This window comes from Vulpes lagopus, chromosome 11 (assembly GCF_018345385.1).
Source record: "Vulpes lagopus strain Blue_001 chromosome 11, ASM1834538v1, whole genome shotgun sequence".
NCBI classification, from domain to species: Eukaryota; Metazoa; Chordata; class Mammalia; order Carnivora; family Canidae; genus Vulpes; species Vulpes lagopus.
In genome coordinates, this window is record NC_054834.1 from 60,157,554 (window position 1) to 60,183,964 (window position 26,411).

General features: G+C 34.2%; 1 protein-coding gene across 9 annotated transcripts in view; it reads left to right on the forward strand.

Annotated features, from left to right (window-relative positions):
- The window catches only part of IMMP1L (inner mitochondrial membrane peptidase subunit 1), an 86,666-nt gene that overhangs the window by 38,737 nt on the left and 21,518 nt on the right, over positions 1-26,411 (forward strand). For all 9 annotated transcript variants that reach the window (XM_041773470.1, XM_041773475.1, XM_041773476.1 and 6 more), the window contains 2 exons: positions 22,921-23,054; positions 24,710-24,798. In XM_041773470.1, coding sequence (XP_041629404.1) covers positions 22,921-23,054; positions 24,710-24,798 — 223 coding nt within the window. The remainder of the gene's footprint in view (positions 1-22,920; positions 23,055-24,709; positions 24,799-26,411) is intronic.

Here is a 26,411-nt window from a genome sequence, read left to right on the forward strand (position 1 = left end):
TTTTCAGGTAGATTGAAGATTAATTTAATACTGTATTGATAACTTATGAGAAATGTAACTCATCTTTGAAAGCTACAGATACTAAATTTATTGGCACAGTGACTAATGACGTCAAGAAGGTGAAGGGAGGTGATTTTAGAGATAAGAGAAAGGGAGATAGACAGAGAAATAAGAAATTTTTAAAAAGGAGTTAAGTCAGATGTACAAAAGCAGTATGGGAATCAGGAATTCTTGGTTTGTTTTTTTGACAACTAATAAGACTGTCTTTCTTAAGGGTCATAGATGAACTGTATACTGGCACAGTGACAGCTAGTCTGTGATAAAGCTAAATGATACTCTTTCATCTGAATGAATACCCTTCAACTATTGCACATACAACTTGTATATTGTTCTGAAATCAATGGATCATATAGAGTCATTGGAGGATTATTGGTGGATGAATGAGATGGTTTTACTCTTTGAAAACTGTTTTTTTGTTTGTTTGTTTTTAGATTTTATTTATTTATTCATGAGAGACACACACACAGAGAGAGAGAGAGAGAGAGAGAGGCAGAGACACAGGCAGAGGGAGAAGCAGGCTCCATGCAGGGAGCCCAACGTGGGACTCGATCCTGGGTCTCCAGGATCACGCCCTGGGCTGAAGGCGGTGCTAAACCGCTGAGCCACCCGGGCTGCCATGAAAGCTGTTTTTGTATGAAAAGTGTTAACTGTTTATGGTTTATAAACATAAAATGAGTTTTGATTTTACAAAAAGTACACTTCAGAAAATAACACTTGATTTAAAAAAAAAATCATTGAAATGTTAGCATGATAAAGTTTATCTGATGATGAAATTTAGAGTTCTCCCAACGTTAGCATTCAGTTTAAAAGTAATGGGTGGTTGAATTTTGTCAAATTTCTAAAAATGCTGAGTGTGTCTCAGTGGTCTCGAATGACAGCACAGAGTTCTTTATGGGGCTTCCTTCCTGGGAGCTTATTAAAACTAGATTCTGTAGCCTTGCTCCCACGTCCCACAGATTCTCATTCATTAGCTCTATGATGGGAGCCTGGGAATTTAGATTTTGAATTAGGTTCTCAGGTTTTTTGATGGTACGGTCATTTTTAAAGCAGTGAATACTTTAAACCTTAAAGTGAGGGCAATTATTTCCTCTGGAAATGCATTAAAAAATAGGTTTAAATGAAATCTTCATAGATTATGGGGATCAGAATTTCTTAATTTGTAGTTCTAGAAAAATACCCGCTGCACAAGTCTTACAGTAGATTTAACATAATAGATTTGAACAATTCATGAGTAGCTCTGAAGGTGATTTTGAAATGGTAGGAATTTGAATTACTTTGATGGAGAGGCTGCTGTGTGAGAGTGAATTATTTAGCTCTTGAGCCTAGTACACCACTCAGCATCCATGTCTTAATGAGTCTATTGTTTTCTTCATGTCATCATCACTTCTATAAGGGGTCTGAAATGGACATATATCTCTCAGTTATTTTATATATAATAATTATATGGGGAAAAAGTATTTTGTGTAGATATTCTTGAATTTGAGAAATCACAGGAAGTCTCAGGAATGTCATTCTTGTCCAAATGAGGGAAAATGTAGTGAAACTATGATGTCAGGATTTTTTTCTCCTTCAGATTTACTTCTCTCTTCCTTCCTTTTTATGAATGTGAACATTTCTTTAAATACTAATAAATTCACTTACTGTTCTTATCAAAACAAAGAAAGTTATGATTTTAATCAGTTCTTTGGCTGCTTATACTTCAAAATGAATTTCTATAAATTAGTAGTCTCAATTAACATTGATACTTTACTTTTTTTCCCCCCATTATTATTTAAAGATTTTAATTTTGAGAGAGAGAGCGCACACAGGGAGAGGGAGAAGCAGATTCCCTGCTAAGCATTAGGGAGCCAGACTTGGGTCTCAATCCTAGGACTCTGAGATCTTGACCCAAAGGCAAACACTTAACTGACTGAGACACCCTGGCACTCCTTCCCCTATATTTCTGAAACAATGCTTTCTCTTTTCAAAGGAATTCCAGACCTGAACAATCAGCTGAGGTTTTTTAAGTTTATTTGGGTTTGTTTTTTGTTTTGTTTTGTTTTTGGTGATTTTGGGTATTCTGAAATCACTCTAAGGCTACCTCCATGATTAGATCTAAATCAGGATCTCAGAGTGTACTCCTGCTCCTAGAAACTTCTAAGGATAGAGGAATCTCTAGTTTCTTTTTAGCTTCTTCATCTTTCTAGGTGGCTTTCACATGAGTTTGACTTCTCTCTTTCCTGTGCCTATAGCATAGTGATGGACTCGGGAACCCACTTGTCTTATTTTGAGTTATGGCTCACACAGCTGCCTATGAGCTGTGCTTTTTTGGATAGTTTCTTAACCTTTCTGTACCTCAGTTTTTTATCTGTAAAATGAGATACTTAAGTTCTCAAAGAATTACTGTAAGAACTAAATGAGTTAATATATGTAAATAGAACAGTGCCTGGCACACGGCAATAATTACTAAGTATTTGTTGTTGTTGTTATATTAGTTGGTATTGAGAGTTTTTTATGTGTAGTGAAAGAAACCATTATTACCTACATCCCACATAGTGTTTTCTCACTTTGTATTATAGGAAGAAATCTTTTGATGTATAATGTAGATAACTGTTGAAAGTAGGTATCAACCTTGTGCCTTTATGCCAGCATTATATGGAGTGTTACTGTATTTTAAACAGAGCATCTTAAAAAAAATAAAAATAAAAATAAAATAAAATAAATAAACAGAGCATCTTAAAAGTTTCTGGGGAAGAATACTTTTTGCTTCTTTTCCTTTATTATGTGACATAGTCACAATTTCTAAGTTTTCGTTTCTTTTTTCTTAGCTTTTCTATTAATTGATAGAGTACATAGGCTCCTCTTTAAAGGAATTTGTTCTTTACATTAATGACTCACTCAGTTCCTTAAAAATGTAAATATGATAGAGAATAAAAATCAACAAATTCTATTTCCTAGATAGCATAAGAATTATTTATGCCAGAGTTTCCCAACTTTTTTCATAGGACACATGGAATAAGGTAAGTAAAATGGCACATAGCAGTAAATGATAGATGATCAAGGAAGGCTATGCAAAGCTTGATAAGACCATTGGCCATCCTGAGAGCTTAAACATTACTGTGCTTCAGAATCACCTAGAGGACTTTTTAAAACAGATTGCTGAGCAACACTCCACAATTTTCTAATTACATAAATCTTGAATTTGGCCCAAGAATTTGCATTTCAAACAAGTTGCCAGATGATGCCCATTCTGCTGCTCTGGGGACAACACTTTGATAATTACTGATTTGGTGTGTTGGTGTCCTGGTGTGGTAGGTAGTGGGTAGAATAATACCACCATTCCACCCAAGCTGTCCATGTCTTTAATCTTCAGAACCTGTGAATATATTATCTTACAAGGCAAGAGTTCCTTTGCAAATGTAATTAAATTGAGGATCCTCAATGAGGAGATAATCACAGATATTCTGGGTGGGTACAGTGTAATAATCACCAGGGTCCGTAAAAGTGGAAGAAGGTGACAGAAGAAAGAGAGTCACGGAAATGTGACTGTGGAAGAATAGTCAGAGATGCAGTGCTACTGGCTTTCAAAGTTGGAAGAAAGGGGCCACAAGCTAAGGAATGTGTGCAGTTTTAGAAACTGGAAAAAGCATAGAAAGGATTCTCCCCTAGAGCCCCAAAAAGGAACATAGCCCAACCAACACCTTGATTTTTAGCTCAGTGAGACTCATATTGGATTTCTGACCTAAAAACTGTAAGATAATAAATTTTAAAAAATAAAAAAGAATTATTGACCTATATAGTTGGCATATAATATTATATTAGTTTCAGGTGTATAACATAGTGACTCAACAATTATATGCGTTACAAAATGGTCAGTGTGGTAAGTATAGTTGCCATGTATCACCATACAAAGTTATTACAATATCATTAATTATATTCTCTATGCTATACTTTCATCCTTTTGACTTACTTATTTTATAACTAGAAGTTTGTGCCTCTTAGTCCCCTTCATTTAGTTTGTCCATCTCTCCTACCCCCATCCCCTCTGGCAACCACCAGTTTATTCTCTGTATTTATGAATCCATTTCTGTTTTTGTTTTTTAATTTCTATATACAGATGAAATCATATGGTATTTGTCTTTTTCTAACTTATTTCATTTAACATAATACTCTCTAGGTCTATCCATGTTGTCATAATGGCAATGGCAAGATTTCATTTTTTCCCCTATGGCTGAGTGTTATTTCATTGTGTGTGTTTGTGTGTGTATATACACACATATATATGCCACATCTTTATCTATTTGTCTTTCGATAGACACTTAGCTTGCTTCCATATGGAAGCATATTTACAATGGCTATTGTCAATGCTGCAGTAAACATAGGGATGCATCTATCTTTTTGAATTAGCATTTTTGTTTTGTTTCCTTTGTATTCAGAAGTGGAATTACTGGGTTGTATGGTATTTCTACTCTTAATTTTTTGAGGAACCTCCATACTATTTTCCATAGTTGCTGCACCAGTTTACATTCCCACTAGCAGTGTGTAAGGGCTTCCTTTTCTCTGATTGCTGGCCAACATTTGTCCTTTCTTATCTTTTTGATATAGCCATTCTGACTAGTGTCAGGTAATTTCTCATCGTTTTGATTTGCATTTCCCTGATGATTAGTAATGTTGAGCATCTTGTCATATGTTTGTTGGCCATCTATATGTCTTCTTTGGAAAAATGTCTACATTTTTAGTCCTATTTTCTTTTTTTTTTTTTTTTTTTTAAGATTTTATTTACTTATTCATGAGAGACACAGAGAAAGAAAGAGAGAGAGAGGGGCAGAGACACAGACATAGGGAGACGCAGGCTCCATGCAGGTAGCCTGATATGGGACTCGATTGCGGGACTCCAGGATCACACCCTGGGCCGAAGGCAGGTGCTAAACTGCTGAGCCACCCAGGGATCCCCCTAATTGGATTATTTATGGGATTTTTTTGGTGTTGAGTTGTATGAGTTCTTTATATATTTTGGAAATTCATCCCTTTTCAGATATATCATTTGCAAATTATCTTCTTCCAACTAATACATTGCCTTTTCATTTTGTTCATGGTTTTCCTTAATTGTGTTTCCCTCCTGAGGAGACAGATCCAGAAAATATCGTTAAGACTGACATCCAAGGTATTGTTGCCTATGTTCTCTTTTTAGGAGTTTTGGTTTTGGGTCATAAATCTTTAATCCATTTTGAGTTTAATTTTGTGTATGGTATAAGAAAATGGCCCAGGGATCCCTGGGTGGCGCAGCGGTTTGGCGTCTGCCTTTGGCCCAGGGCGCGATCCTGGAGACCCGGATCGAATCCCACGTCGGGCTCCCGGTGCACGGAGCCTGCTTCTCCCTCCGCCTGTGTCTCTGTCTCTCGCTCTCTCTCTCTCTCTCTGTGACTATCATGAATAAATAAAAAAATTTAAAAAATAAAAAAAAAATAAAAAATAAAATGGCCCAGTTTTGTTCTGTTGCATGTAGCTGTCCAGTTTTCCCAACACCATTAATGGAAGAGACTGTCTTTCCCCCATTTTATATTCTTGCCTCCTTTGTCATAGATTAATTAACCATGTAAGTGTCGATTTATTTCTGTTCCATTGATTTGTGTGTCTATTTTTATGTCAGTAGCATACTGTTTTGATTACTGTAGTTTTATAGTATAGTTTGAAATGTTAGATAATAAATTTATGTTGTTTCAAGCCTAACTTTACAGTAGGTTTTTTTTTTATAGTAGCAACAGGACTAATACATCTATAACTGCTTCTCAGTTTACCAGCCTGCTTTATGGTGAGAGTTCACAATCTCTTCTCATGCACAACCTCAACTCATGAGACTGAGAATATAAAAACTTGGAGCAACAGCTCCGTCATTTTTCTACCATCAAACTGACAGAACTATCAATATATGAACCGATCTTGCTTTCCTTCTTGCTGTGTTGGGGAAACTGTCCCAACTTCTATAAAAAGCCAGTCTTATCTATTTTTGTTTGATCCCATCCTCTCTGGCCTTGATTGATTGATTGATTGATTGATTGATAGATACACATGCACATGAGTGCATGTGTGCCTACCATGTGATGGATTTCTACATATAAAAATATACTTGTGTAACTACTACTTGGGCTCAAATACCTGCCCCACAAATTTAGCAACTTTTCTGACTTTTCTGCACTGATTAGTTTTGTTTATATTTGACCTTCATAAAAGTGAGTAATAAAAAGGGAATCATATAACATGTATGGAATCATTATCTTTTGTGTTTGTCTTTTTCACTGTATCTGCGAGATTTATTCCTGTTGCATATATTGGTATTTTTTCCTTTTAATTGCTGTGTATTGTCTTGTTTTAAGAGTATACCAAAATTTATTCATTCTCCTAATGGTCAATATTTGGATTGTTTATGGTTTTGAGGTATTATGAATAAAGCTGCTATGAATATTCCAGTATGTGTTGTTTAGTGAATATAAGCATATCTTTCTCTGGCATATAGATCAGGAATAGTACTGCTGAATCATTGGGTATATATTAGGTACTGCCCAAATGTTTTCCAAGTTTGTTGTGTAAATTTATTCTTTCATCAGCAGTGATTAATGTTGCTCCATATCTTTTTCAGCTTTTTGTATTGTCTTTGTAATTTTAGCCACTGTGATGCTTTTATGGTAATATCTCTTATAATTTCCAATTCCCTGATAAAAAATGATGATGAATTTTTTGTGTCAGCCAATTGGATATCCTCTTTTGTGAAATCTCCATGTTTTTTTGCTTAAATTTTGTTAGTTTTTTTTTAAATGATTTGTTGGGAATTCCCTGTATATTCTGAATGTTCCTTTTCCAGACATATATCTAGACATCACCACATCTTTCTATATAGATAGATATCTCCCTACTTTTTTGCCTTTTTAAAAATTGTATTTTCATTATAGGGAAGTTCTTAATTTTAGCAAAATCCGATTGATCAATCTTTTAGAGTTAGTGTTTTAGCCTTACCCAAAAGTAATGAAGATAATCTCCATTTTCTGCCAGAAGTATTATTGCTTTACTATTCATATGTTTGTGTGTAATCTCTCTCAAATTAATTTTTGTACTTGGTGAGGTTACGAGGTCAGGGTTTGTTTTTTTGCCCCCAGTATGCCTATCATTGACCTAGCACCAATAATTAAAAAGAGCATCCTCTTCCCACTAGCCTGTACTAAACCTTTTGTTATAAATCAGAAAACCTTCTAAGTGTAGCTCTGTTTCTTGATTCCCTTGGTCTCTTTGTCTAGATTTGCCACATATAATACTCTCTTACTGTAAACTTATCGTGATACTTGATATTTGAAATAAGCTTCTCCAGTTTTGTTGTTTTTAATGTTTACCTTGGCCAATTTGTCTTTAGTATTTCTATCTATCTATCTATCATCTATCTATCTATCTATCTATCTATCTATCTATCTATCTATCTATATCTTACAATGAGTATGATGTTTTCTACTGGAAAAAACACTCCACTGGAATTGTATTGAATGTATAGACCAATTTGAAGGAGAATTGATAACATTGGAGATGGTTTGAATCTATAAATATAGTGTATCTTTCTGTTGTTTAGGTCTTCATTTTCTCTCAGCATTGTAAAGGTCTTATGCCTGTTTCCTTTCTTATGTATTTGATGCTATTTGGTATTGTTATATATGGTATTTTATTTTACTATCTTTTTTTTAGTAAGTCAAATATGGTATTTTAAAATTTTGTTTTCTAGTTGTTTTTTTTTTTAAGATTTTATTGATTGATTCATGAGAGGGGCAGAGACATAGGCAGAGGGAGAAGCAGGCTCCGCATGGGGAGCCTGATGCGGGATTCAGTCCCAGGACCCTGGGATCACGACCTGAGCCAAAGGCAGACACTTAATCACTGAGCCACCCAGGTGCCCCTTCTAGTTGGTTTTTGCTAGTTCGTAGATATTCAGTGATTTTTTTTCATACTGATACAGTATCAAGACACCCTGCTAATGCATATATTTATTATTTTCTATATAGAAAAATTCAGTTTGTTAATGATGACCTTTTAACTTCTTCCTTTCCAGCTTTTATATCTTTTTTAGTGAATTGTCATGTCATTAGTTTACCATTAATATGATGTGGGTTCTAAGATTTTGTTATTGTTGTTTGTTATTGTAGATAATTCTTACAGGTTAAAAGAAGTTGCCTTCTGTTCCTAGGTTTATCAAAAGAAGTGTTAAATGTTATCAGAAGCTTTTACTGCACCAATACGGGTGGTCACATGATTTTCTTTCTTTTTTTTTTTTTTATTCTATGAATGTGCACCATTTGATTTTAAAATGTTATGTTATGCTGTGGTGCCTCGTTGGCTCAGTTGGTTAAGTGTCTGACTTGATTTTGGCTCAGGTCATGATATCAGGGTTGTGAGACTGAGCCTGGCTTTGGGCTTCACACTGGGCATGGAGCCCACTTGGGATTCTCTCTCTCCCTCTCCCTCTGCCCCTTCCCTCCTTAAAAAAGTGTTATGCCAACTTTCTATTCTTGGATTAAACTCCGTTTACTCATGTTCTTTTTTATATACCATTGTATTCAGTTTGCTGATTTTCGTTTAGGATTTTTTATATTTATATCAATAAGAGAATTTGTAATTTTCCTTTTCTTTTATGCCCTTGTCAAGTTTTGGTATCAAGGTTATACTGACTGCATAAAGCCAGGTGGGAAGTATTCTTTGATTTTCTCTTCACTTACAGAGTTTATGATTGATGTCATTTCTTCCATAAATGTTTGGAAGAATTTATCAGTGAAGCCATCTGGGCCTGGATTTTTCTTTGTGGATATATTTGTAGTCATAAATTAAATTTCTTAGAACTATCCAGATTTTTAATTTCTTCTGTAAGTTTTGGGAAGGTGTATCAGTTAAATCTAACTTATTTTAAATGTTAGAGTTATTAGGGCTAATGTTTTTTCATAACATTCTTTTATGATCTTTAATGTTTGTCAAATCTTTAGTGTTGACTCCTTTACTAATCCTTATATTGATTTGGGGTCTCTCTCACCTTGTTTTCTCTTTGATTAGATCAAGATTTGCTAGAGTTTATTAGTTTTAGTAATTTTGTTAAACTAGCTTTGTTTTCATTGATTTTTGTTATTACAAGTTTGCTTTTTTATATGACTGTGATATTATTTTCTTCTCTATATTTTTTGGTTTTAATCTGTGACTCTTTTTCTATCTTTTTGAGATAAAAACTTAGGTCATTAATTTTCATCCCTTTTTATTTTATTCTTTTAATGAAAGAAAATTTAAGCTATAAATTTTCTTATTGCTGTTCACGGCTTCCACAGTTTTGATGTGTCCTATTTTCTTTATTGCTCAGTAAAAAAATGGGAATTTTTAAAGATGTATGTTCTTTAATTTCCAAACATCTGCAAATGCTTATTACCTTTTTGTTATTGATTTCTAGTTCAACTCTTCTTTTAAATATTTCAGAGAATATAGAATGATTTTTCAGTCTTTCAAATTTTTAAAATCCTTTATTCTTTTTTTTAAAGATTTTATTTATTTATTCATGAGAGCCAGAGAGAGAGAGGCAGAGACACAGGCAGAGGGAGGAGCAGGCTCCATGCAGGATATCTGACGTGGGACTCCATCTGGGGTCTCCACGATCCCGCCCTCGGCTAAAGGTGGTGCCAAACCACTGAGCCACCAGGGCTACCCTATTCTTTTTTTTTTTTTTTTTTTTTTTTAAGATTTATTTATTTGACAGAGCATGCACACACATGCGCACACACAAGCAGGGGGAGCATCAGGCTGAGGGAGAGGGAGAAGCAGGTGCCCATAAAATCCTTTTGTTCTTATGAAATATTTATCTTTAGTACTATCTTAAAGCCTGTTTGTTCTTTTATTCATGTAAATAAATGGTGAGTCTGTGTGGAATTTCTTTTACTTTCATTATTTCTAATATTTAAAGTTTGAGACTCGGAAATATGTTTTTTTTAAATCTAATCTGACAATCTTCATCTTTTAATTGGCATATTCTTTTAGATTTAATGGACAATATTTTTGAATTGTCTACCATCTTTCCGTTAATTTTGCATTTTTGTCATGTTTATCTTTTATTTCTCCTTTCTTGTCTTCTTTTGTAATCATAGTAATTTTCCTCACTCAAACCTTTTTCTTCTGTTAACTTTTTAGTTATATAATTCTTCAATTTTTATTTTTTATATTGTATATTATAACATGAGGTTTTGGCTTTTTATTGATTAACTCAAATATCACTTTAACACTTTAAGAACTGTGCAAAAACTTAATAGTTTAGGGATGCCAGGGTGGTTCAGTCAGTTAAGCATCTGCCTTTGGCTCAGGTCATAGTCTTGGAGTCCTAGGGTTAAGCCCCACAGCAGGTTCCCAGAGATATTGCTTCTCCCTCTGCTTGCTACTTCCCTTGCTTGTGTTCTCTCTCTCTTTGTCAAATAAATAAATAATGTCTTAAAAAAAAAACCTTGATACTTTAACTTCATTTAACTCCCTTCTACCTTTTGTGCTATTGTTGATGTAAATGATACCTTAACATGTCTTATAGCCCTTAAAATATTTTTATTGTTTTAGATAGTGTCATTATCTTTATTCAAATACGTCCTCTGAGTTTTCTTTGTTCTGTTTTGCATTTGCCTATTTCATTTTGTTTTTGCCTGAATTACTCCCTTAGTATATATTTTATTACAGACACACTTACACCGGCAAATTTTCTCAAAACTTGTTTTCTGAAAATGTTTTTTATTTTGCTTTAGCTTTTAAGGAATTTTTCACTGAGTATAGACTTACAGATTGGTACTTTCAGCACTCTAAAGATGACATTGCATTTTTTCTGGTTTCCATTTTTCTTAGAAAAAGTTAGCCATTCCATTCTGTTGAACATACAGATTTATTCATCTAAAAATAAAGTGGTCTATGTTGCTGACCACTTTTAAACTTTTCTCTTTGTCCTTTTTTGAAGACTTTTATTTTTTTATTTTTTATTTTTGTTTTTTTATTTATTTATGATAGTCACACAGAAAGAGAATGAGAGGCAGAGACATAGGCAGAGGGAGAAGCAGGCTCCATGCACCGGGAGCCCGACGTGGGATTCGATCCTGGGTCTCCAGGATCACACCCTGGGCCAAAGGCAGGCGCTAAACCACTGCGCCACCCAGGGTTCCCCTGAAGACTTTTATTAGCAGTTTAAGATTTACAGCAAAATTGAGGGGAAGGTACAAAGATTTCACATGTACTCCCTGTTCCAGCACATGCATAACCATGTCCATTATTAACATCCCCCTCCAGAATGGTATATTTGTTTTAGGTGATGAACCTACATTAACATATCATAATCACTCAAAGTTTACATTCTTGATTTTGTATATTTTGTGACCTACACAAATGTATAATGACTTGTATCCATCATTATAGTACCATAGAATTTTCACAAGCTCTAAAATCCTCCGTTCTCTGCCTGTCCATCCCTCCTTCCAATCCCTGGCAATCCCTAGTGTTTTTACTGTCTTCACAATTTTGCCTTCTCAATGTCTTAATTTCAGTAGTTTTACTTTACTACACGGTGCCTGAATGTATTTTATTTCTTTTGTATTTATATTGTTTAGAGTTTGCTAAGTTTCTTGAATTTGTGAATTAATGTCTTTTATCAGTTTTGGAAAGTTCTCTACCAGTATTTCTTGAAAATATTGCTCTGTCCTAGTCTCATTTTCTTTAGATCTGTGATTATACTTGTTTCCTGTATTGTCCACCTGTTTTCCTCTCTGTGCTTCAGTCTGATTACTCTCTCCCAACTTGCCTTCAAGTGTACTTGTCTTCTAAATTAGGCTGAGTCTAATCCACTAGTAAATGTAATGAATTTTAAATTGTATTTATTTTATTCTGTGGTTTTGTGTTATGTAGAATTTTCACTTGAGTTTTTTTTAATAAAGATTTTATTTATTTATTCATGAGAGACACACAGAGGGAGAGAGGCAGAAACACAGGCAGAGGGAGAAGCAGACTCCATGCAGGGAGCCTGATGTGGGACTCGATCCCGGGTCTCCAGGATCAGGCCCTGGGCTTAAGGTGGCGCTAAACCGCTGAGCCACCCAGGCTTCCCTTCACTTGATTTTTTAAATAGTTTTATTCTCTGCTCAGCTTCACCGTCTTTTCTCCCGTTTTTTGAATGTTAGAGTTATTTTCGTCTTCGTATTACTATCAATATCTGAATCACCTTTTTTTCTGTTGTATATTTTTTTCTGTTGGCTTTCAGTCATTTTGTTCCTATTTTATAACATGCTTTGATTGAATGTAGTCACTTGGTCATATTTTATAACATGCTTATAATCATTTGTTGAATTAAATGAAAAATTATAATAACCCAATTTAAAAAACTGTCAGGGGGTTGAATAGACATTTCTCCAGAGAAGATATATAAATTGCCAATAGACACATGGAAAAACTGCTCAGCATTCGGTGGTTATTAGGGAAGTGCCAATCAAAGCCACCATGAGATACTACTTCACTCTCACTAGGATGGCTCTAATCAAAATGTGGACCATAACAAGTTGGTATTGGCAAGAATGTGGGGAAATTGGAACCCTTTTACATTGCTAGTGAAAATATAAAATGGTGCAGCCTCTTGGAAAATGGTTTGGCAGTTTTTCAAAAAGTTAAATGCAGCATTTTCATGGGACTCAGCATTTCTATTCATAGATATATATCTGAAAGAATTGAAAACATGTGACCACATAAAACCTGTACACAAATGTTTATAGGATATTCTTTATAATAACCAAAAAGTGAAAACAATCCAAATTGTCCATCAGCTGATGAAAGGATAAGAAAAATGATGCATCCATGCATTGAAATATTATTCAGCCATAAAAAGGAACAGTGCATGCTACAGCATGCTACAGCATGTATGAATCTTGAAAACATTGTACCAAGTAGAAGAAGCCAATAAAAGAAACTCCACATATTACATGATTCCATTTGTATGAAATGTCTAGAATAAGCAAATCTATCTACACATGGTTGCCAGGAGCTAAAAGGAAGTGGGGGAAGGAATGGAGAGTGACTGCTAATAGATGTGGGGGTATTTGTTTTTCTTTTGAGATGATGAAAATGTTCTAGAATTAGATAATGTTGATAAAAACATTAGAAAAAAATTAGATAATGATAAAAACCTGTGTATGTAATAAAACTACTGAATTTCACACCTTAAAAAAAGAGTGATTTCAGTGGTATATGAATTATATCTTTTTTTTTTTAACGGCCTTCTTACTCCAAGGTTATAAAAAATACTGTAGCAGTTCTAAATAATGTTGTGTTCGTTCTATGAAAATTAAGGGTTTTAGTTTAGTTTTGTTTTTTCCCCAGCAGGTAGATAGTGTATGAATAGGTTACTTTAACCCTGTCTGGGGTTGATTGTATTGTTAAGGCTGGTCTATATCAGTTTTGCCCTCACTCCAGTGGTAACCTTACTGTAGTACTAACATGGGCAACCTTGGAGAGTCCTGATGTTCAGCCTCTGTCTCCCTTACATTGTGTGGTTTTCTGTGGTTGCTGACATCTTTGCTTAATTTTCTAGCCTTTTATGTACTGCTTTCTGCTCATATTCTGGGAGTCACACACTGCTCAGTGGCACTTGAGGAGTTGGCTAGCACCTCATGGAGAGATCGCATGCAGACTTGTGGTTCCTTCCTCTTTGCAACTTGACCCTCACATGCCGTCTTCTTGTGACAACCACAAATTCCAACCGCTGTTTTGGCTAAGTGGGACTGCCATTTTCTCCTAAAATTCTTTTTTTTCCTGTGCTGTGAATTGGCCAATACTCTCAGAGAAAAGGCCAAGTGAATGTGGAGCTTACCTTATGTTCTTCCCTTCTTTCATAGAACCTAGCCCCTCACATCCTGCTTAGATTCATGCCTAGTACATCTAAATAGCTATTTTGTATATTTTATTCATATATTTTAATTGTTTTCTTATTTCTACCAAGAAGGTTAATCCAGTACTGGTATTGAAGTCCTCCTCTTGCCTCCTTTCTTCAATGTTCAGTCATCTATTTCGCCATCCTTTTTCTCCTCTCATCAGTTATTGCTCCTCATCATTAGCCTCTCTCCCTGTGGGATTTTTACCATTGGCTCTCAAAGCATGCTGCTATGTCTCTATTTTTAAAAACCTGCTCAGTACCATATTCTTTCTATTATTCTGCATTGACTCTCAACTGAGGGTGGTTTTGCATCCCAGGGAACATTTGGCAACATCTGGAAACATATTAGATTGTTACAAGTAGGGAAGGGGATACTGCTGCTATCTAGAGGCCAGAATTGCTGCTAAAATCCTACAGTGTGTAAGATAGCTGCTCACAACAAAGACTTGTCTGGCCCCAGGTGTTAATACTGCTGAAGATGAAAAACCCTGCTCTACTGTTTAGCTTGACTGAATAGCCAGACATTTCTAAAGAGCTGACTGTTGATATCTCTTTTTCTACATCTCTTTTTCATACTTTTAAAAAAGTTTTAACTTTTTCAGGTAATACTCAGATGATTTTTAAGGGTAAAATAGTGCTATAACACTTATAACGAAAATAGCAATATTTTCCTAGCACCCCTTAATTACATAGTTTTGGCCAGTTAAATGTAGATGGAATCAAGGCTTTTTGTTTTTGTTTTTTTTCATGGATAAAAAGACAACAAATTAGTAGTGATAAACTCTTAGCAATTTTTTCTGCTTGTAACTTGGATGTAGCAGCTAATGTTGTTAGAAAATAAATATCTTCCTTGTTTAAGTTACTGTTGTTCTAGTTATCTCTGTTGTGCCCAAGATTGCGAATCCGAGAAACCACCAAGGAGCCAACACCCATGCAAACACACGAGGGTTTATTTACAAGCTCGAGCTTGGGTCCAAGTATACCCGACACAGCGGAGCAGGGACTTGGACCCCGAGGCTAAGAGGCGTAGCAGCTTTATAGGGGCCAGTGGCCAATGGGATTGTAACACACATAGAAAGTTGCACAGTCATGTCGGTCCGCACGCAGGTGGCCAATTGAATCACAATTTACCCTATAGTGACCATTTGAACTGGCCTATCACTCTGGTTAGAATTGGTGTGCAGTTTTGATGGGCACAAGGCGGGGTTACATTTTTATGAGCGAATTTCCGGTAAGGGTGTGCTCAACAGCTTGACTAGGTTGGGGGAGCGCCTTAAGCAATAAGCACATCATGTGGGGGTCATACAGGAGATGGCGGGTGTAGCACAAAATGGAGTTAGTCCTGCTCTGCTTGTCCAGGGGTAGGGGATTTTTGTTAAATTTCCTGGGTCCCACAATCTCATTTGCAGTAGAATACAATCCTCACTGAGATAGGGATTATTTTTTCAAGACTTGTCATGTATGAAACTTGGTTTGAGCTCCAGAGCTCTAGTCTCATACACATCCACTTGAATGTATCATGAATATATAAAATTTAACATGACCAAAACTGGACTGTTTTCTACCCCAAATATGGGTATGAATAAAACCATGTGGATAGACCTCCACTTACCCCCCACCCCAGTCCAGAAATGTGAGAGTCATACTGATTCTTTCCTTTCCCTTGCCATTTATTTTGCCTCCTAAGTTTCTCAAATCTATTCATTTCTTTCCATTTCCACTGTCATCACTGTAGTGGGTTCAGGCCAACTGACCTGCCAGCATTTTTATTTCTGCACCCATTCCAGTCCTTTCTCTACATAGCAATGAGAGTGATATTAAATTTAAAATTAAGTCATGTTACTCTCCTGTTACTTTACTTAAGATCTTTCCATGGCTTCCCATTACTCTTACAATAAAATCCAAAATTCTATAAAACCTTGAATAATCTTGCCTATTTCTTTAGTCTCATTTTATGTCCTTTACATAGCGCTCCAGCCTTTTTTATTTCCTTAAGCACATGCACGGTATTTCTTCTGCCCATAATATTCTTCCTATCCTGTCTATAGCTGTTATTTTATTGTCTTTCAGAACCTAACATCAATGGTATTTCCTTGGAGAAATCTTACCTGATTCATCCTAAAGAAAATAGGCCCCACCCATCAGTCTTTATTATTTTACCCTAATTTTTCCTTTTGGAAGTTACTTAATATATTTATGTGTTTATTTTTTTTTACTTTGTATGTTTGTGACATCTATCCCAATATGAGCTCTGTAAGGGCAGGCATCATGTTCAGTATATTTACTGAGCGCTGAAAGCAGTATCTGGCATAGAGTAGAAGCTCAGTAAATATTTGTTGCATTCGATTATTGAATGACTGAATGACTTTGAGAATACCCTTTTCCCCCTCCAAATGCCTCTTTTTAAAAAAGTTATGTTCTATAATAAAGGTAAAAAAATAGTACTATACACATTTGTTTATACTTCATCTGGATTTCAATGAATATTTTGGTACATTAGTTTTCTCTATTCCTCTCTCTATATATATACACGTATATACACCTGTATGTACATGTTTATGTGTATAAACTTCTCTACATCTACCATCTCTCTCAGTAGTAGAAGTAAACTATATGAAAGTTGCAGACATGAACTTCTTCTCTAAATCATTTTTTCTCTCCTATGAACAAGACCATTTTCCTGCATAGTTGTGGTATTGTTAAGAAATTTAACATTGTGGAGTGCCTAGGTGTTACAGTTAGTTGAGTGTCTGACTCTTGGTTTTGGTTCAGCTTATGATCTCATGGGTGTGAGATTGAGCCCCATATCAGGGTCTGTGCTCAGAGTGGAGTCTGCTTGATATTCTCTCTCCCTCCCTGTCTGCCCCTCGAGCTTGTGCTTTCCCTCTCTCTCTCTCTCTCTCTCTCTGAAATAAATATTAAAAAAGAAAGAAATTTAACATTGAAAGAATGATGTATTAGATTTTCAAACCCTGTTCAAATTTCCCATTATCCTCATAATATCTTTTATTGCTTTTTTTTCTTCTTTCATTCCAGGGTCCAGTTATGGATTTCATACTGTGTTTGATCATCATGTCCTTGTATTTTTTTTTGTAATTAAACTGGTAGTCTTATTTTTTTCTTTCATTAAACTTAAATTTTTTAAGAGTTCGAGTTGTTGTCTTATAGAATGATCACAAGGGATGTATGGGATGGATATATCTGATTATTCATAATTAGATTTAGGTTACACATTTTTGGCAAGAATAGTACACAGATGATGATGTACTTGTCATTGCATCATGTCAGAAAGCTACATCCTATCAGTTTGTACTGTTATTTATGCAGCTAGATTTGCTCACCTAGTTAAGATAATGTTTGCCAGATCTCTTCATGTAAAGGTATTTTATTTCTAAATGATAAATTATCTACTTTAATACTTTATGTATCTGGTTTACCAACAGCCTTTCACCCAGTAATTTTTAGCATCTATTAATGACCCTTGCCTGAATCAATTATTATATTGGTAGTAGTTTTATTATTCTCTCTATATTTATTAGCTGCCATTTTTTGATAAAGAACTTTTCCTGTCTCCAACACATACATCTTTTTTTAAAAAATTATTATATACTTTAGATTTTATTTTAAAATCTGATATTATTCAGTACTGTTATTAATTTTTTTAATCCCACATTTGGCCAGTGGGAGACCCTTTAAAATGGTTCTTATATCTGCATTTGTCTTTGAGCACATACTTGCTTTCTGGCACAAGATTGTTCTGCCCTAAACTATTTCTCCTGTTGGAAATGATATTTGGGAACAAAAAATCTGAGTGCTGAGTGTGCTCATTACTTCTGCAGTGTCATTGCTTCTTTTCAGTGGTCAGAGCTAGGATGATATTTAATATAGGCAGGCAGACACATACACGCACATATTTCTTTATTTAAATAAGTGTGTTTTTAAACAAACAAACAAATAAATAAATAAATAAATTTGTTTTTATACCTCCAACTCATCCCTAACTTCTCATATTCCATATTTCTAGTTTCTTTCTCTACAATATGGAGAATCTTATTTCCAGTAATTTATTTACTCATTTGTAGTATCTGAAATATATGTAAAAGAAACAACAAACCTACTAAGAAAAGTCTAAGATGTCATTTACAATTCTTTTTTTTTTTTTTTTTTTTTTTTACCTTTGGACTCTATACTGTGTTCAAAAATACTTGAATTACTTCTTCTGTTTGGTACTTTTGGCATTTTAAGTATACAGATAGGCTTATTTTTATTTGTTTTCAATATTAAAATTCTCTTTTTAAATCATTTTGTTTACTCCTACTTTTTCTTTTACTATGTAAAGCATTTGCCTCAGAACTATATTCACAGGTGTATTCATCTTTATGCCTTTCACACTGTTCCCACCTCCTACTCCCTTTATAAATGTAACCATTTTGATTATTTTCTGGTTTACTTTCTTTTTGAAAAAAATTCTTTTTCCAGAAATGATAAGTTACTATATATAATTTTTATACCTTACCTTTTTATCCCCAAGTAGTTTATTTTAGAAATCATTTCATATCAGCTCATAGAACTCTTTTCTCCCCCCACGGGTGTATAGAACTCCTTTGTGTGGATTTAACCATAATTTAGTCAACCTGTTTTCTGTGTATGTGTATTTGACTTGTTTCTGATTTTGCTATTTCAGGTAATGCTAGTATAAAGAATCTTGCGCACATGATGTTTGAATTTTGGAATTGTATTTTTTTGGATAATTCCTAAAAGTGGGATGGTTGGGTCAGAGAGTAAAATGTATATGTCATTACAATAGCCACATTCCTCTTCTTAGGGGTTGTCTGTTTTGCATACCCATCAGCAATGTTGCAAATGCCTGCTTATGAGAATTCCTTCATTGATATCAAATATTGTAAACTTATACAAATGAGTTGGGTTGTTTTGTTTTGTTTTGTTTTGTTTTTGGCAAGTGATGTATCATCAGGGTGCCATCAGAGAACACAGCTGACACACTCAAAGTAGAATAATTTAAGAAAAGTTTATTTACAGAAACTAAAAGGAGTGTGCAGGTTATTGGAGAATCACCAGGGATAGCCCAAGACCCAGTATCAGTGAATCTGTTTTCATTCATAAGCTTGAAGGGACCAGTGAAAGAAAGGAGTTGTTAAAGGAACCTAAAAGAGCGATTACTGCCTAGCAGACTGCCTTTGGTCCAAAGACATAGCCAGACTTAGAAGATACCATAGGTAAGGAACCAGGAAAATACCTAACTCCTCCTTCCTTTGACTTCCTGCTGGAGTTCAACTAAAGGGTACAGGAGTGCTGTGATAGGTCAGTTTTCCAAGCCCAGAGAGTAGTATGGAGAAGGGTGGAGAGTGAATCTGAAGGGACAAGCAGAAGTTAACCCAGTGCACATAGGCACATACAGATTCGTGGACCTTTGAAATAACTGTAAACCAGAGGATTGCAGATTAAAGGATTTAAGATTAAAAAACTTTTTTTTTTCCTAGTAAGTCTACTAAGTCCCAGCAGTGTGTGGCTTACCTGTATTGTATATGAGTGCTACTTTCCACTCTGAGATTACTCTTAAAAACTATCAGCTCTTATTCTGTTTTAGCATTTCCTATAGTGCTTCTCAATGCACTTGTAAAATACAAGACCAAATAGTTTTTATTCTCAGATTTCTCTCTAAATAACTTCATAGCTCTCTTTTCCCCTTATGAGACTAATAGCTAAAGTAATATTAGACACTTCAACTCCATCCTGTTGCCATTATCTATAGAGAAGAAAAGTGTTACTTCTTTCTTCTGATCACTTTCATCTGTTAATTTTATTATTTTATGAGACAGTTTCATTAGAAACATTGTATTGGGAGTTGGGCATTGTCTGTGTCATAAAAAAAGGCTTTATTGCCCCAATTACTTCTGAATGGGAGTTAATAACAAGCCTTCTCAGTGAATCAGAAGCATTATATAGTTACAGCATCTTTGTATTTTTGAGTATTTTTTTTTAACCAAGTGGATTCTACTGCATAATCCAAATTTTAAATTTTGGTAGACTGTTAAGTGATTTATCCTCTAAATTCACTTTCTACATGTATTAGCAACAGCTTCTTGGTAAGTGCCATATGTTTCCTCTTGTTTAATAACGTCTCCTCTCTAATACCAGTAAAGCCCATTTTTATTTTAGTTTTCAAATGTAATCTCCATTCCACTACTTTTTTAGGATTTATTATCATAGATTACATCTTCAGAGATAAGCTATAGGACTTATCCCACTTTTCCCTGATTTAATGTTGGAGCAAAGTAGATAAAATTAAGTTTATTTTTATTTCATTATATTTCTTAAGAGTGTTTAAGACTTTCAATTTTGAAGTATTATTTTTAAAAAGCACTTTTTTGAGCTCTAAAAATTAATTTTTAAAGTGTACCAGTTATAACTGAACCAAATTCCTTATTTCTCCTGATGAGAGGAGTTATTTTTCATATTACCTGAATGATTTAATGAGAAGAATTTTTAAAATGTTACTGACAATTTCTTTTGTCAGTGAATATGACATTAACATGTCTCTTCAGGGCATCCCGGGTAGCTCAGCAGTTTAGCGCTGCCTTCAGCCCATGGCGTGATCCTGGAGACTGAGATCAAGTCCCATGTCAGGCTCCCTGTATGGAGCCTGCTTCTCCCTCTGCCTGTGTCTCTGCCCCTCTCTCTCTCTCTCTCTCAATCTCTCAATCTGTGTCTCTCATGAATAAATAAATAAAACCTTTAAAAAAATTTTCTTCATTAACCAGAAATCTCAGCAGTCTTCTCATCATTTTGAACATTATAACCATTCTATAATAATGAAGATACAGAAGGTATAGGAGATTGGGTTCAAAATTCCTCAGATAAGTCTTCTATTTACTGTCTTCTTTAGTAGGCCCTGCGGATTCAAAGATGATAAGCACAGTAACTGCCCAAAGACATATATAAACAAATGTAGAATAATAAGAGAAAAAGATACAAACAATAAGCATTATAATCAGTGTTTGCCTAAGGAAGGTGAGTGACATAAAGCATAAATAATATTTCTTGGGAGGGTGCCAAGAAAGACTTGTTAGAGAAGGAGACAGTAAATATTTAATAGGTGAATGAACACTAATAAGTAATATAACACTAATAAAAGACATAGTTCTATGCTGTAGGCCGTAAAATTCTATTATTTAAAGATTACTTAGCAAGAAACTTAAGTACTTTGAAAAACAACTAATGTTATGAGGTTATAGAGCATATATGGATTGCCAAGTGAATGATACAGTAACTAGAATTTATCGAAATACTCTGCAACACAGATTACTTGTCTGGTCACATGTAATCCTCACTAACTCTCTTAGATAGGTATTGATATTAAGTCCATTTTACAGATAAAGACACTGAAATTCACAGAGGTATAATAACCTCCTGAAGGTCTCACAACTAAAATATGATAGAGCCAGGTTACAAATTGAGACAGAACAACTTTAGAAACAGTGCTCTCAGTGCTATATATTTTTAAAAATTAACCTTAAGATCATGGGAACCCAGAAGAGAAGAAAATCTCATCTGTTGAGAGCATTTGGAGAAGAGTTGCAAATTAGATAGGTGATGAATGTCATGAAGAATATTCCAGGCATGAGTGTGGGCATAAATAAGTGTTCACTGGCCAAGTTTACTTGAAGAACAGACAAGTATGATTGAGTAGTCAGGTCATATAAGAGTATCAAGGAAGATAAGGTTGGAAACTGAGGATGGGATGGGAGCCACCGGTCATGGATCCTGAAAATGAGTCTAAGTACTCTGTACTTCATCCAACAGAGAGCCATCAAGGTTATGGGAGCAGGGGAGTAATATAGGAATAAGTGTAACATAATGATTAATTTCTTGACCTCCATCATTTTCCAACTTTGTGATGTTGAGTACATAAGTTTACTATTCTCAGGCTCCTTTTTCTTATCTATAAAATGAGGATGGTAATATTATCTGCAGAGGTTAATTTGTAAAGCCTGACATACATCAAGTATTGAGCAAATGTTACATATTATTATTTATTTGTTTCAGTAAATTTGATCTGAGAACAGTGCATAGTTGCCTAGACCTACACCTTAGGCCATTAGTTTGAAAAATTCTTTTTTTTTTTTTATTTTAATTCTTGAAACATAGTTGTAACAGGTAAATAGGAAGGGACAGATTACTAGGAATATTTTTAGATGAATAATATTAATTTTTATGTAGCTTTAATATCTTTATAGGGTTCCTTATGTTGTTTCATAGTATTCATGTGTTCATTGTATCAAAACTCAATAACTGACAGTTGAATATAACTTTACAATTTACACAGCACTTTGACATGTTATTGAATTTGATTCCCAGAATCAATCTGTAAGATATTATTTCCAGGCCCAGTGAGGTTAAGTAAGTCTTTGAAAATCACATAAGTTAATGAAAGTATCAATTTAATACTTGAATTTCCATATACTAGTGCTTTTCTCTTTTATTCTAGTGCTTTCTCTTTTATGTCATGTTATGGCAAGAACTGATACAGTGTAGCCGGCAACAATATGAGAAACTATTATTAGTACTTTGAAGGAGTTAATATCTTTTCTTAGGTATCTGTATTAATAGTAAGAAAAAAATCAAAGCATGAAAGGAAATAAAATCAGGATATACTAGTTATCTAATTTATATATAAACCCAGTGATATTATCTGAATATAATCTCTGTTCAGTAGATCGAAATGTTAAGTGGTTATAATTTGCCATTTAAAATATCGCTAGGACAAATGAAAATAAGCTCCTGCTTTTCTGCACCAAACTGTATTAGGCATTTAGTACATTCTGGGTGATTGTAACTATTTTACATTAGAGCTATTTCTTAAGTGTCTTTAAATAGTATTGATTATGAAACTTTTTGAAATTTACCATCAGGCCAATGGTGGCAGAGTCTGCATAGAACTATGCTTCGTGGTGTTCTGGGAAAAACCTTTCGACTTGTTGGCTATACTATTCAGTATGGCTGTATAGCTCATTGTGCTTTTGAATACGTTGGTGGTGTTGTCATGGTAAGTTTCTACATAAAAGAAAATAATTTTAAATATGTGCTTTTTTAATTGAAGGAAAATGTGTTTTTCCTTTATTTTAATTGAATTCATTTAATGAATAAAATGTGACTGTTATAATCTTTCTAAATTTTGGGATGTAAGAGACTGTGTTGGAATTAGCACTTGTAAAAAATTAAGAACCAATAACTCAAATATGGTTTTGTATTCTGTTTCTGACAGGGGCCCTATTAATAATCTGACAATAATATGTATCATTTACTGAATTCTACATACTGTGTTCCAATAACTCAAATATGGTTTTGTATTCTGTTTCTGACAGGGGCCCTATTAATAATCTGACAATAATATGTATCATTTACTGAATTCTACATACTGTGTTCCAGTTTGATGTTTTATATTTATTAACTCATTTAATCTTTTCTACTCTGTGAAATACTTATTAGAAATCCATTGTACATGTGAGGAAACTGTGGCTCAGAAAGCTTCAGTAACCTGCTCCAGGTTCCACAGTTAGTAAGTAGATTTGGAATTTCAACACAGATTCTCCAGTTTTCAAAACTCCTGCTTTCAACCAGTTGTGTTTAACTATAATTAAAATAAATGTTCTGCTTGGTGTCAATATTAAAATGTTAAGGCTGCCCCCCGACCAATACTTTTTCTTAATGTTGCATCATAAATCTGTCAACTGTGACTACTTATCTTTTGTCATGCAAATGAAAGAATAAATCCAGTGTCCAGTGAGTGAGTTTTGTTGGTGGTATTGCTATTTTTATCAGGTTTACCGTAAGGGATTCAAAGTCATACAACCTCAGGTTTAGCTGGAGAAATGCAAATATACTTAAGTGAAGGTCTCCTCTTTGTTTTTTAGATTTACACTGGTACTTCCAGTGAGTGGGCTACAGAGGTAGCAAACATAAATTTTCATGTGTTCTTTGTCATTTCTGCCTCAGTTGGAGGTTTTGAATAAAACGTTTTATCAACACCTAAGTGAAATCAATGGAGACTGCTGTATTTTAAGTGGCAGTGATCATTTATTACAGTTTTGCGGTATATATGCAGATGGTTGTTTTAACGCATATTAATAGAAAGTTTTTGCATCTCATTATGCCACTTATTTTCAATAGAAAAAAAAGCTGCAGCCCATCAAATGAGTAAGCTATTCTCTTGGAAGAGAACTCTAGGCATGAACTTATTGAGAATGGTATGATATTACTTAATAAATTACCATCATGGGCACTTGATATTTATAATAGCAAGAAGATAAATAAATCATTTATTTATTCAAATATACTGAGTATCATCAGCTTTATGCCAAGCACTATATTTGGCATTGGTTATATATCTGGGAACATGAGTGATAAGGTCCCTAACCTCATGGAGCTTACATTATACAGGATGGTCAAAATTTGGAAACATAGATATTTATTCATGTATTGTAATGTATTCTCAGTAAACCATTTTTAATATTTTTGCCTGTGTTTCCAGATTTGGTGGCTATTGTAGAGTTGAACTTATGTAGAAGCTGCCAAAGTAGAAATCATCCTCCCAAGCTTGAAGAACATTTGTTTGATTTTTCTTTCTTAAACCTTGTGCAGATGATTTGTTATATTTAAAAAGTGTTTCTATTCAAATTTAAAAATTACCTCTCTTTTCAGTGTTCTGGACCATCAATGGAGCCTACAATTCAAAATTCAGATATTGTCTTTGCAGAAAATCTTAGTCGACATTTTTATGGTATCCAAAGGTAAATTTCTGTCATAGATGTTAAAGTTATAGTGAAACATATAAATACATTGTGCCTTTCCTGCAGTAAATAAAAGCTTTAAAAACCCTTTGTAAATAACCAAATTAATGACCAGCTGGTTAAAATTTTGATTCAAGTATTTTTCTCTCAGTTCGAGAAATTTTAATGGTTTCTGTAAACATGAACAGCCTTTTCACTCATTATGTCCCTTGCATTATTGGCTAAAATAGAGTAGCAGACCCTTTTATAATGTACATTCAAGCCTACTTTATTTTTTGTTGGGGCTGGCTCTACAGTGTTTTAAGTAAAGAACCTAGAGACTTTGGAACTATATCACATACCAAATCAGTGATTGGTTTTTAAATTTTTTAAATAACACTGAATTTCTGTTCATGACCATTTTATTCTCTACAGCTTATGATTAGCACTTGATGATTTTTAGACTATAGCACCATCTATAGCTGGGAGCCAGGGAGCTTATCTATTCTGAGTTCCTGATTAATTAAGTTGAAAAACTGACAAATACTGTTTGCCACTAAATTTTTTAAAATCCTATTCTAAATGGTGTTTCCAGTCCCTGTGATACTGTTTATTCTGCTTAACTATATATTATTCCTTCTGAATGAATGAATGTCAAGTATTAGGAATTTAATGTATTTTCTAAAGGGCACCTCTCTGATTCCTTAAAATTTTGGGGTTCGTTAGTTTTTCATAATTTTGAAAATAACAATACCACCCCTTCATTTCCATAAACTCCAAATTTGAATCATTTGAATTGGTATTTAGCTTATAGCAGGAGTAGGTTTAAGCACTCTTCTTTCATTATTTGCCTTTTCTATATAGTCCGTTTCGCATTACTGAAAAATCATCAAGAATAGTATGAAACTGTTCTTGCATCTTAGATTTTGTAGATAGAAGTTATCTCTTGGTAAGGCTATATAGTCTAGCATCATCCCTAGGTAAAATTCTCCTTCAGATCTTTTCCTCTTAACAACTTCAAGATACCTAATTGATAGTTATTTGGTTATAAACTAACACATACCTAACAGGTTGTGTTCTTTCTTTTTAACTTATATCCAAACTACTACATACAGTCTTTGGATTAACCAGAGACCTAGCATCACTATAGCATGAAAATAAGCTGCTGTTTTCCATCCTAATGACATGATTTTTACTCATAGTCCTTGAGCATCCGTAACAAGGAGCTGAACTTGTTGGCTAAATTTTTGAATGAATAACTTAAAATCATCCTTTTGATTTTGAATGAACAACTCAATATCACCCTTTTAAAAATAGATACTCTTTGCATTCAGATGAGTAATATAAATAACTACATTCAGTAAATTGAGATTCTTTGAGGGTTTCATTTTGTATTCTATTCGTTCAGGAGGCCCTTACGTTGAAGGACAGCTTAAAATCTGGCATTTATATGAGATATACCAAGTAACTTTTACAACCAGGGGAGTCAACTAGTAACTTCAACTTTAAAAATATTACTGTTCTGAGTATTCTTTTTCTTTTATCTGCAGTACAGAACTAAGATTTCAGGGGAATCTTTGACCCATGGCAAGAGATTCATTAGCTAGCTGCTTGTTTCTAAAGCTAGAATAGCC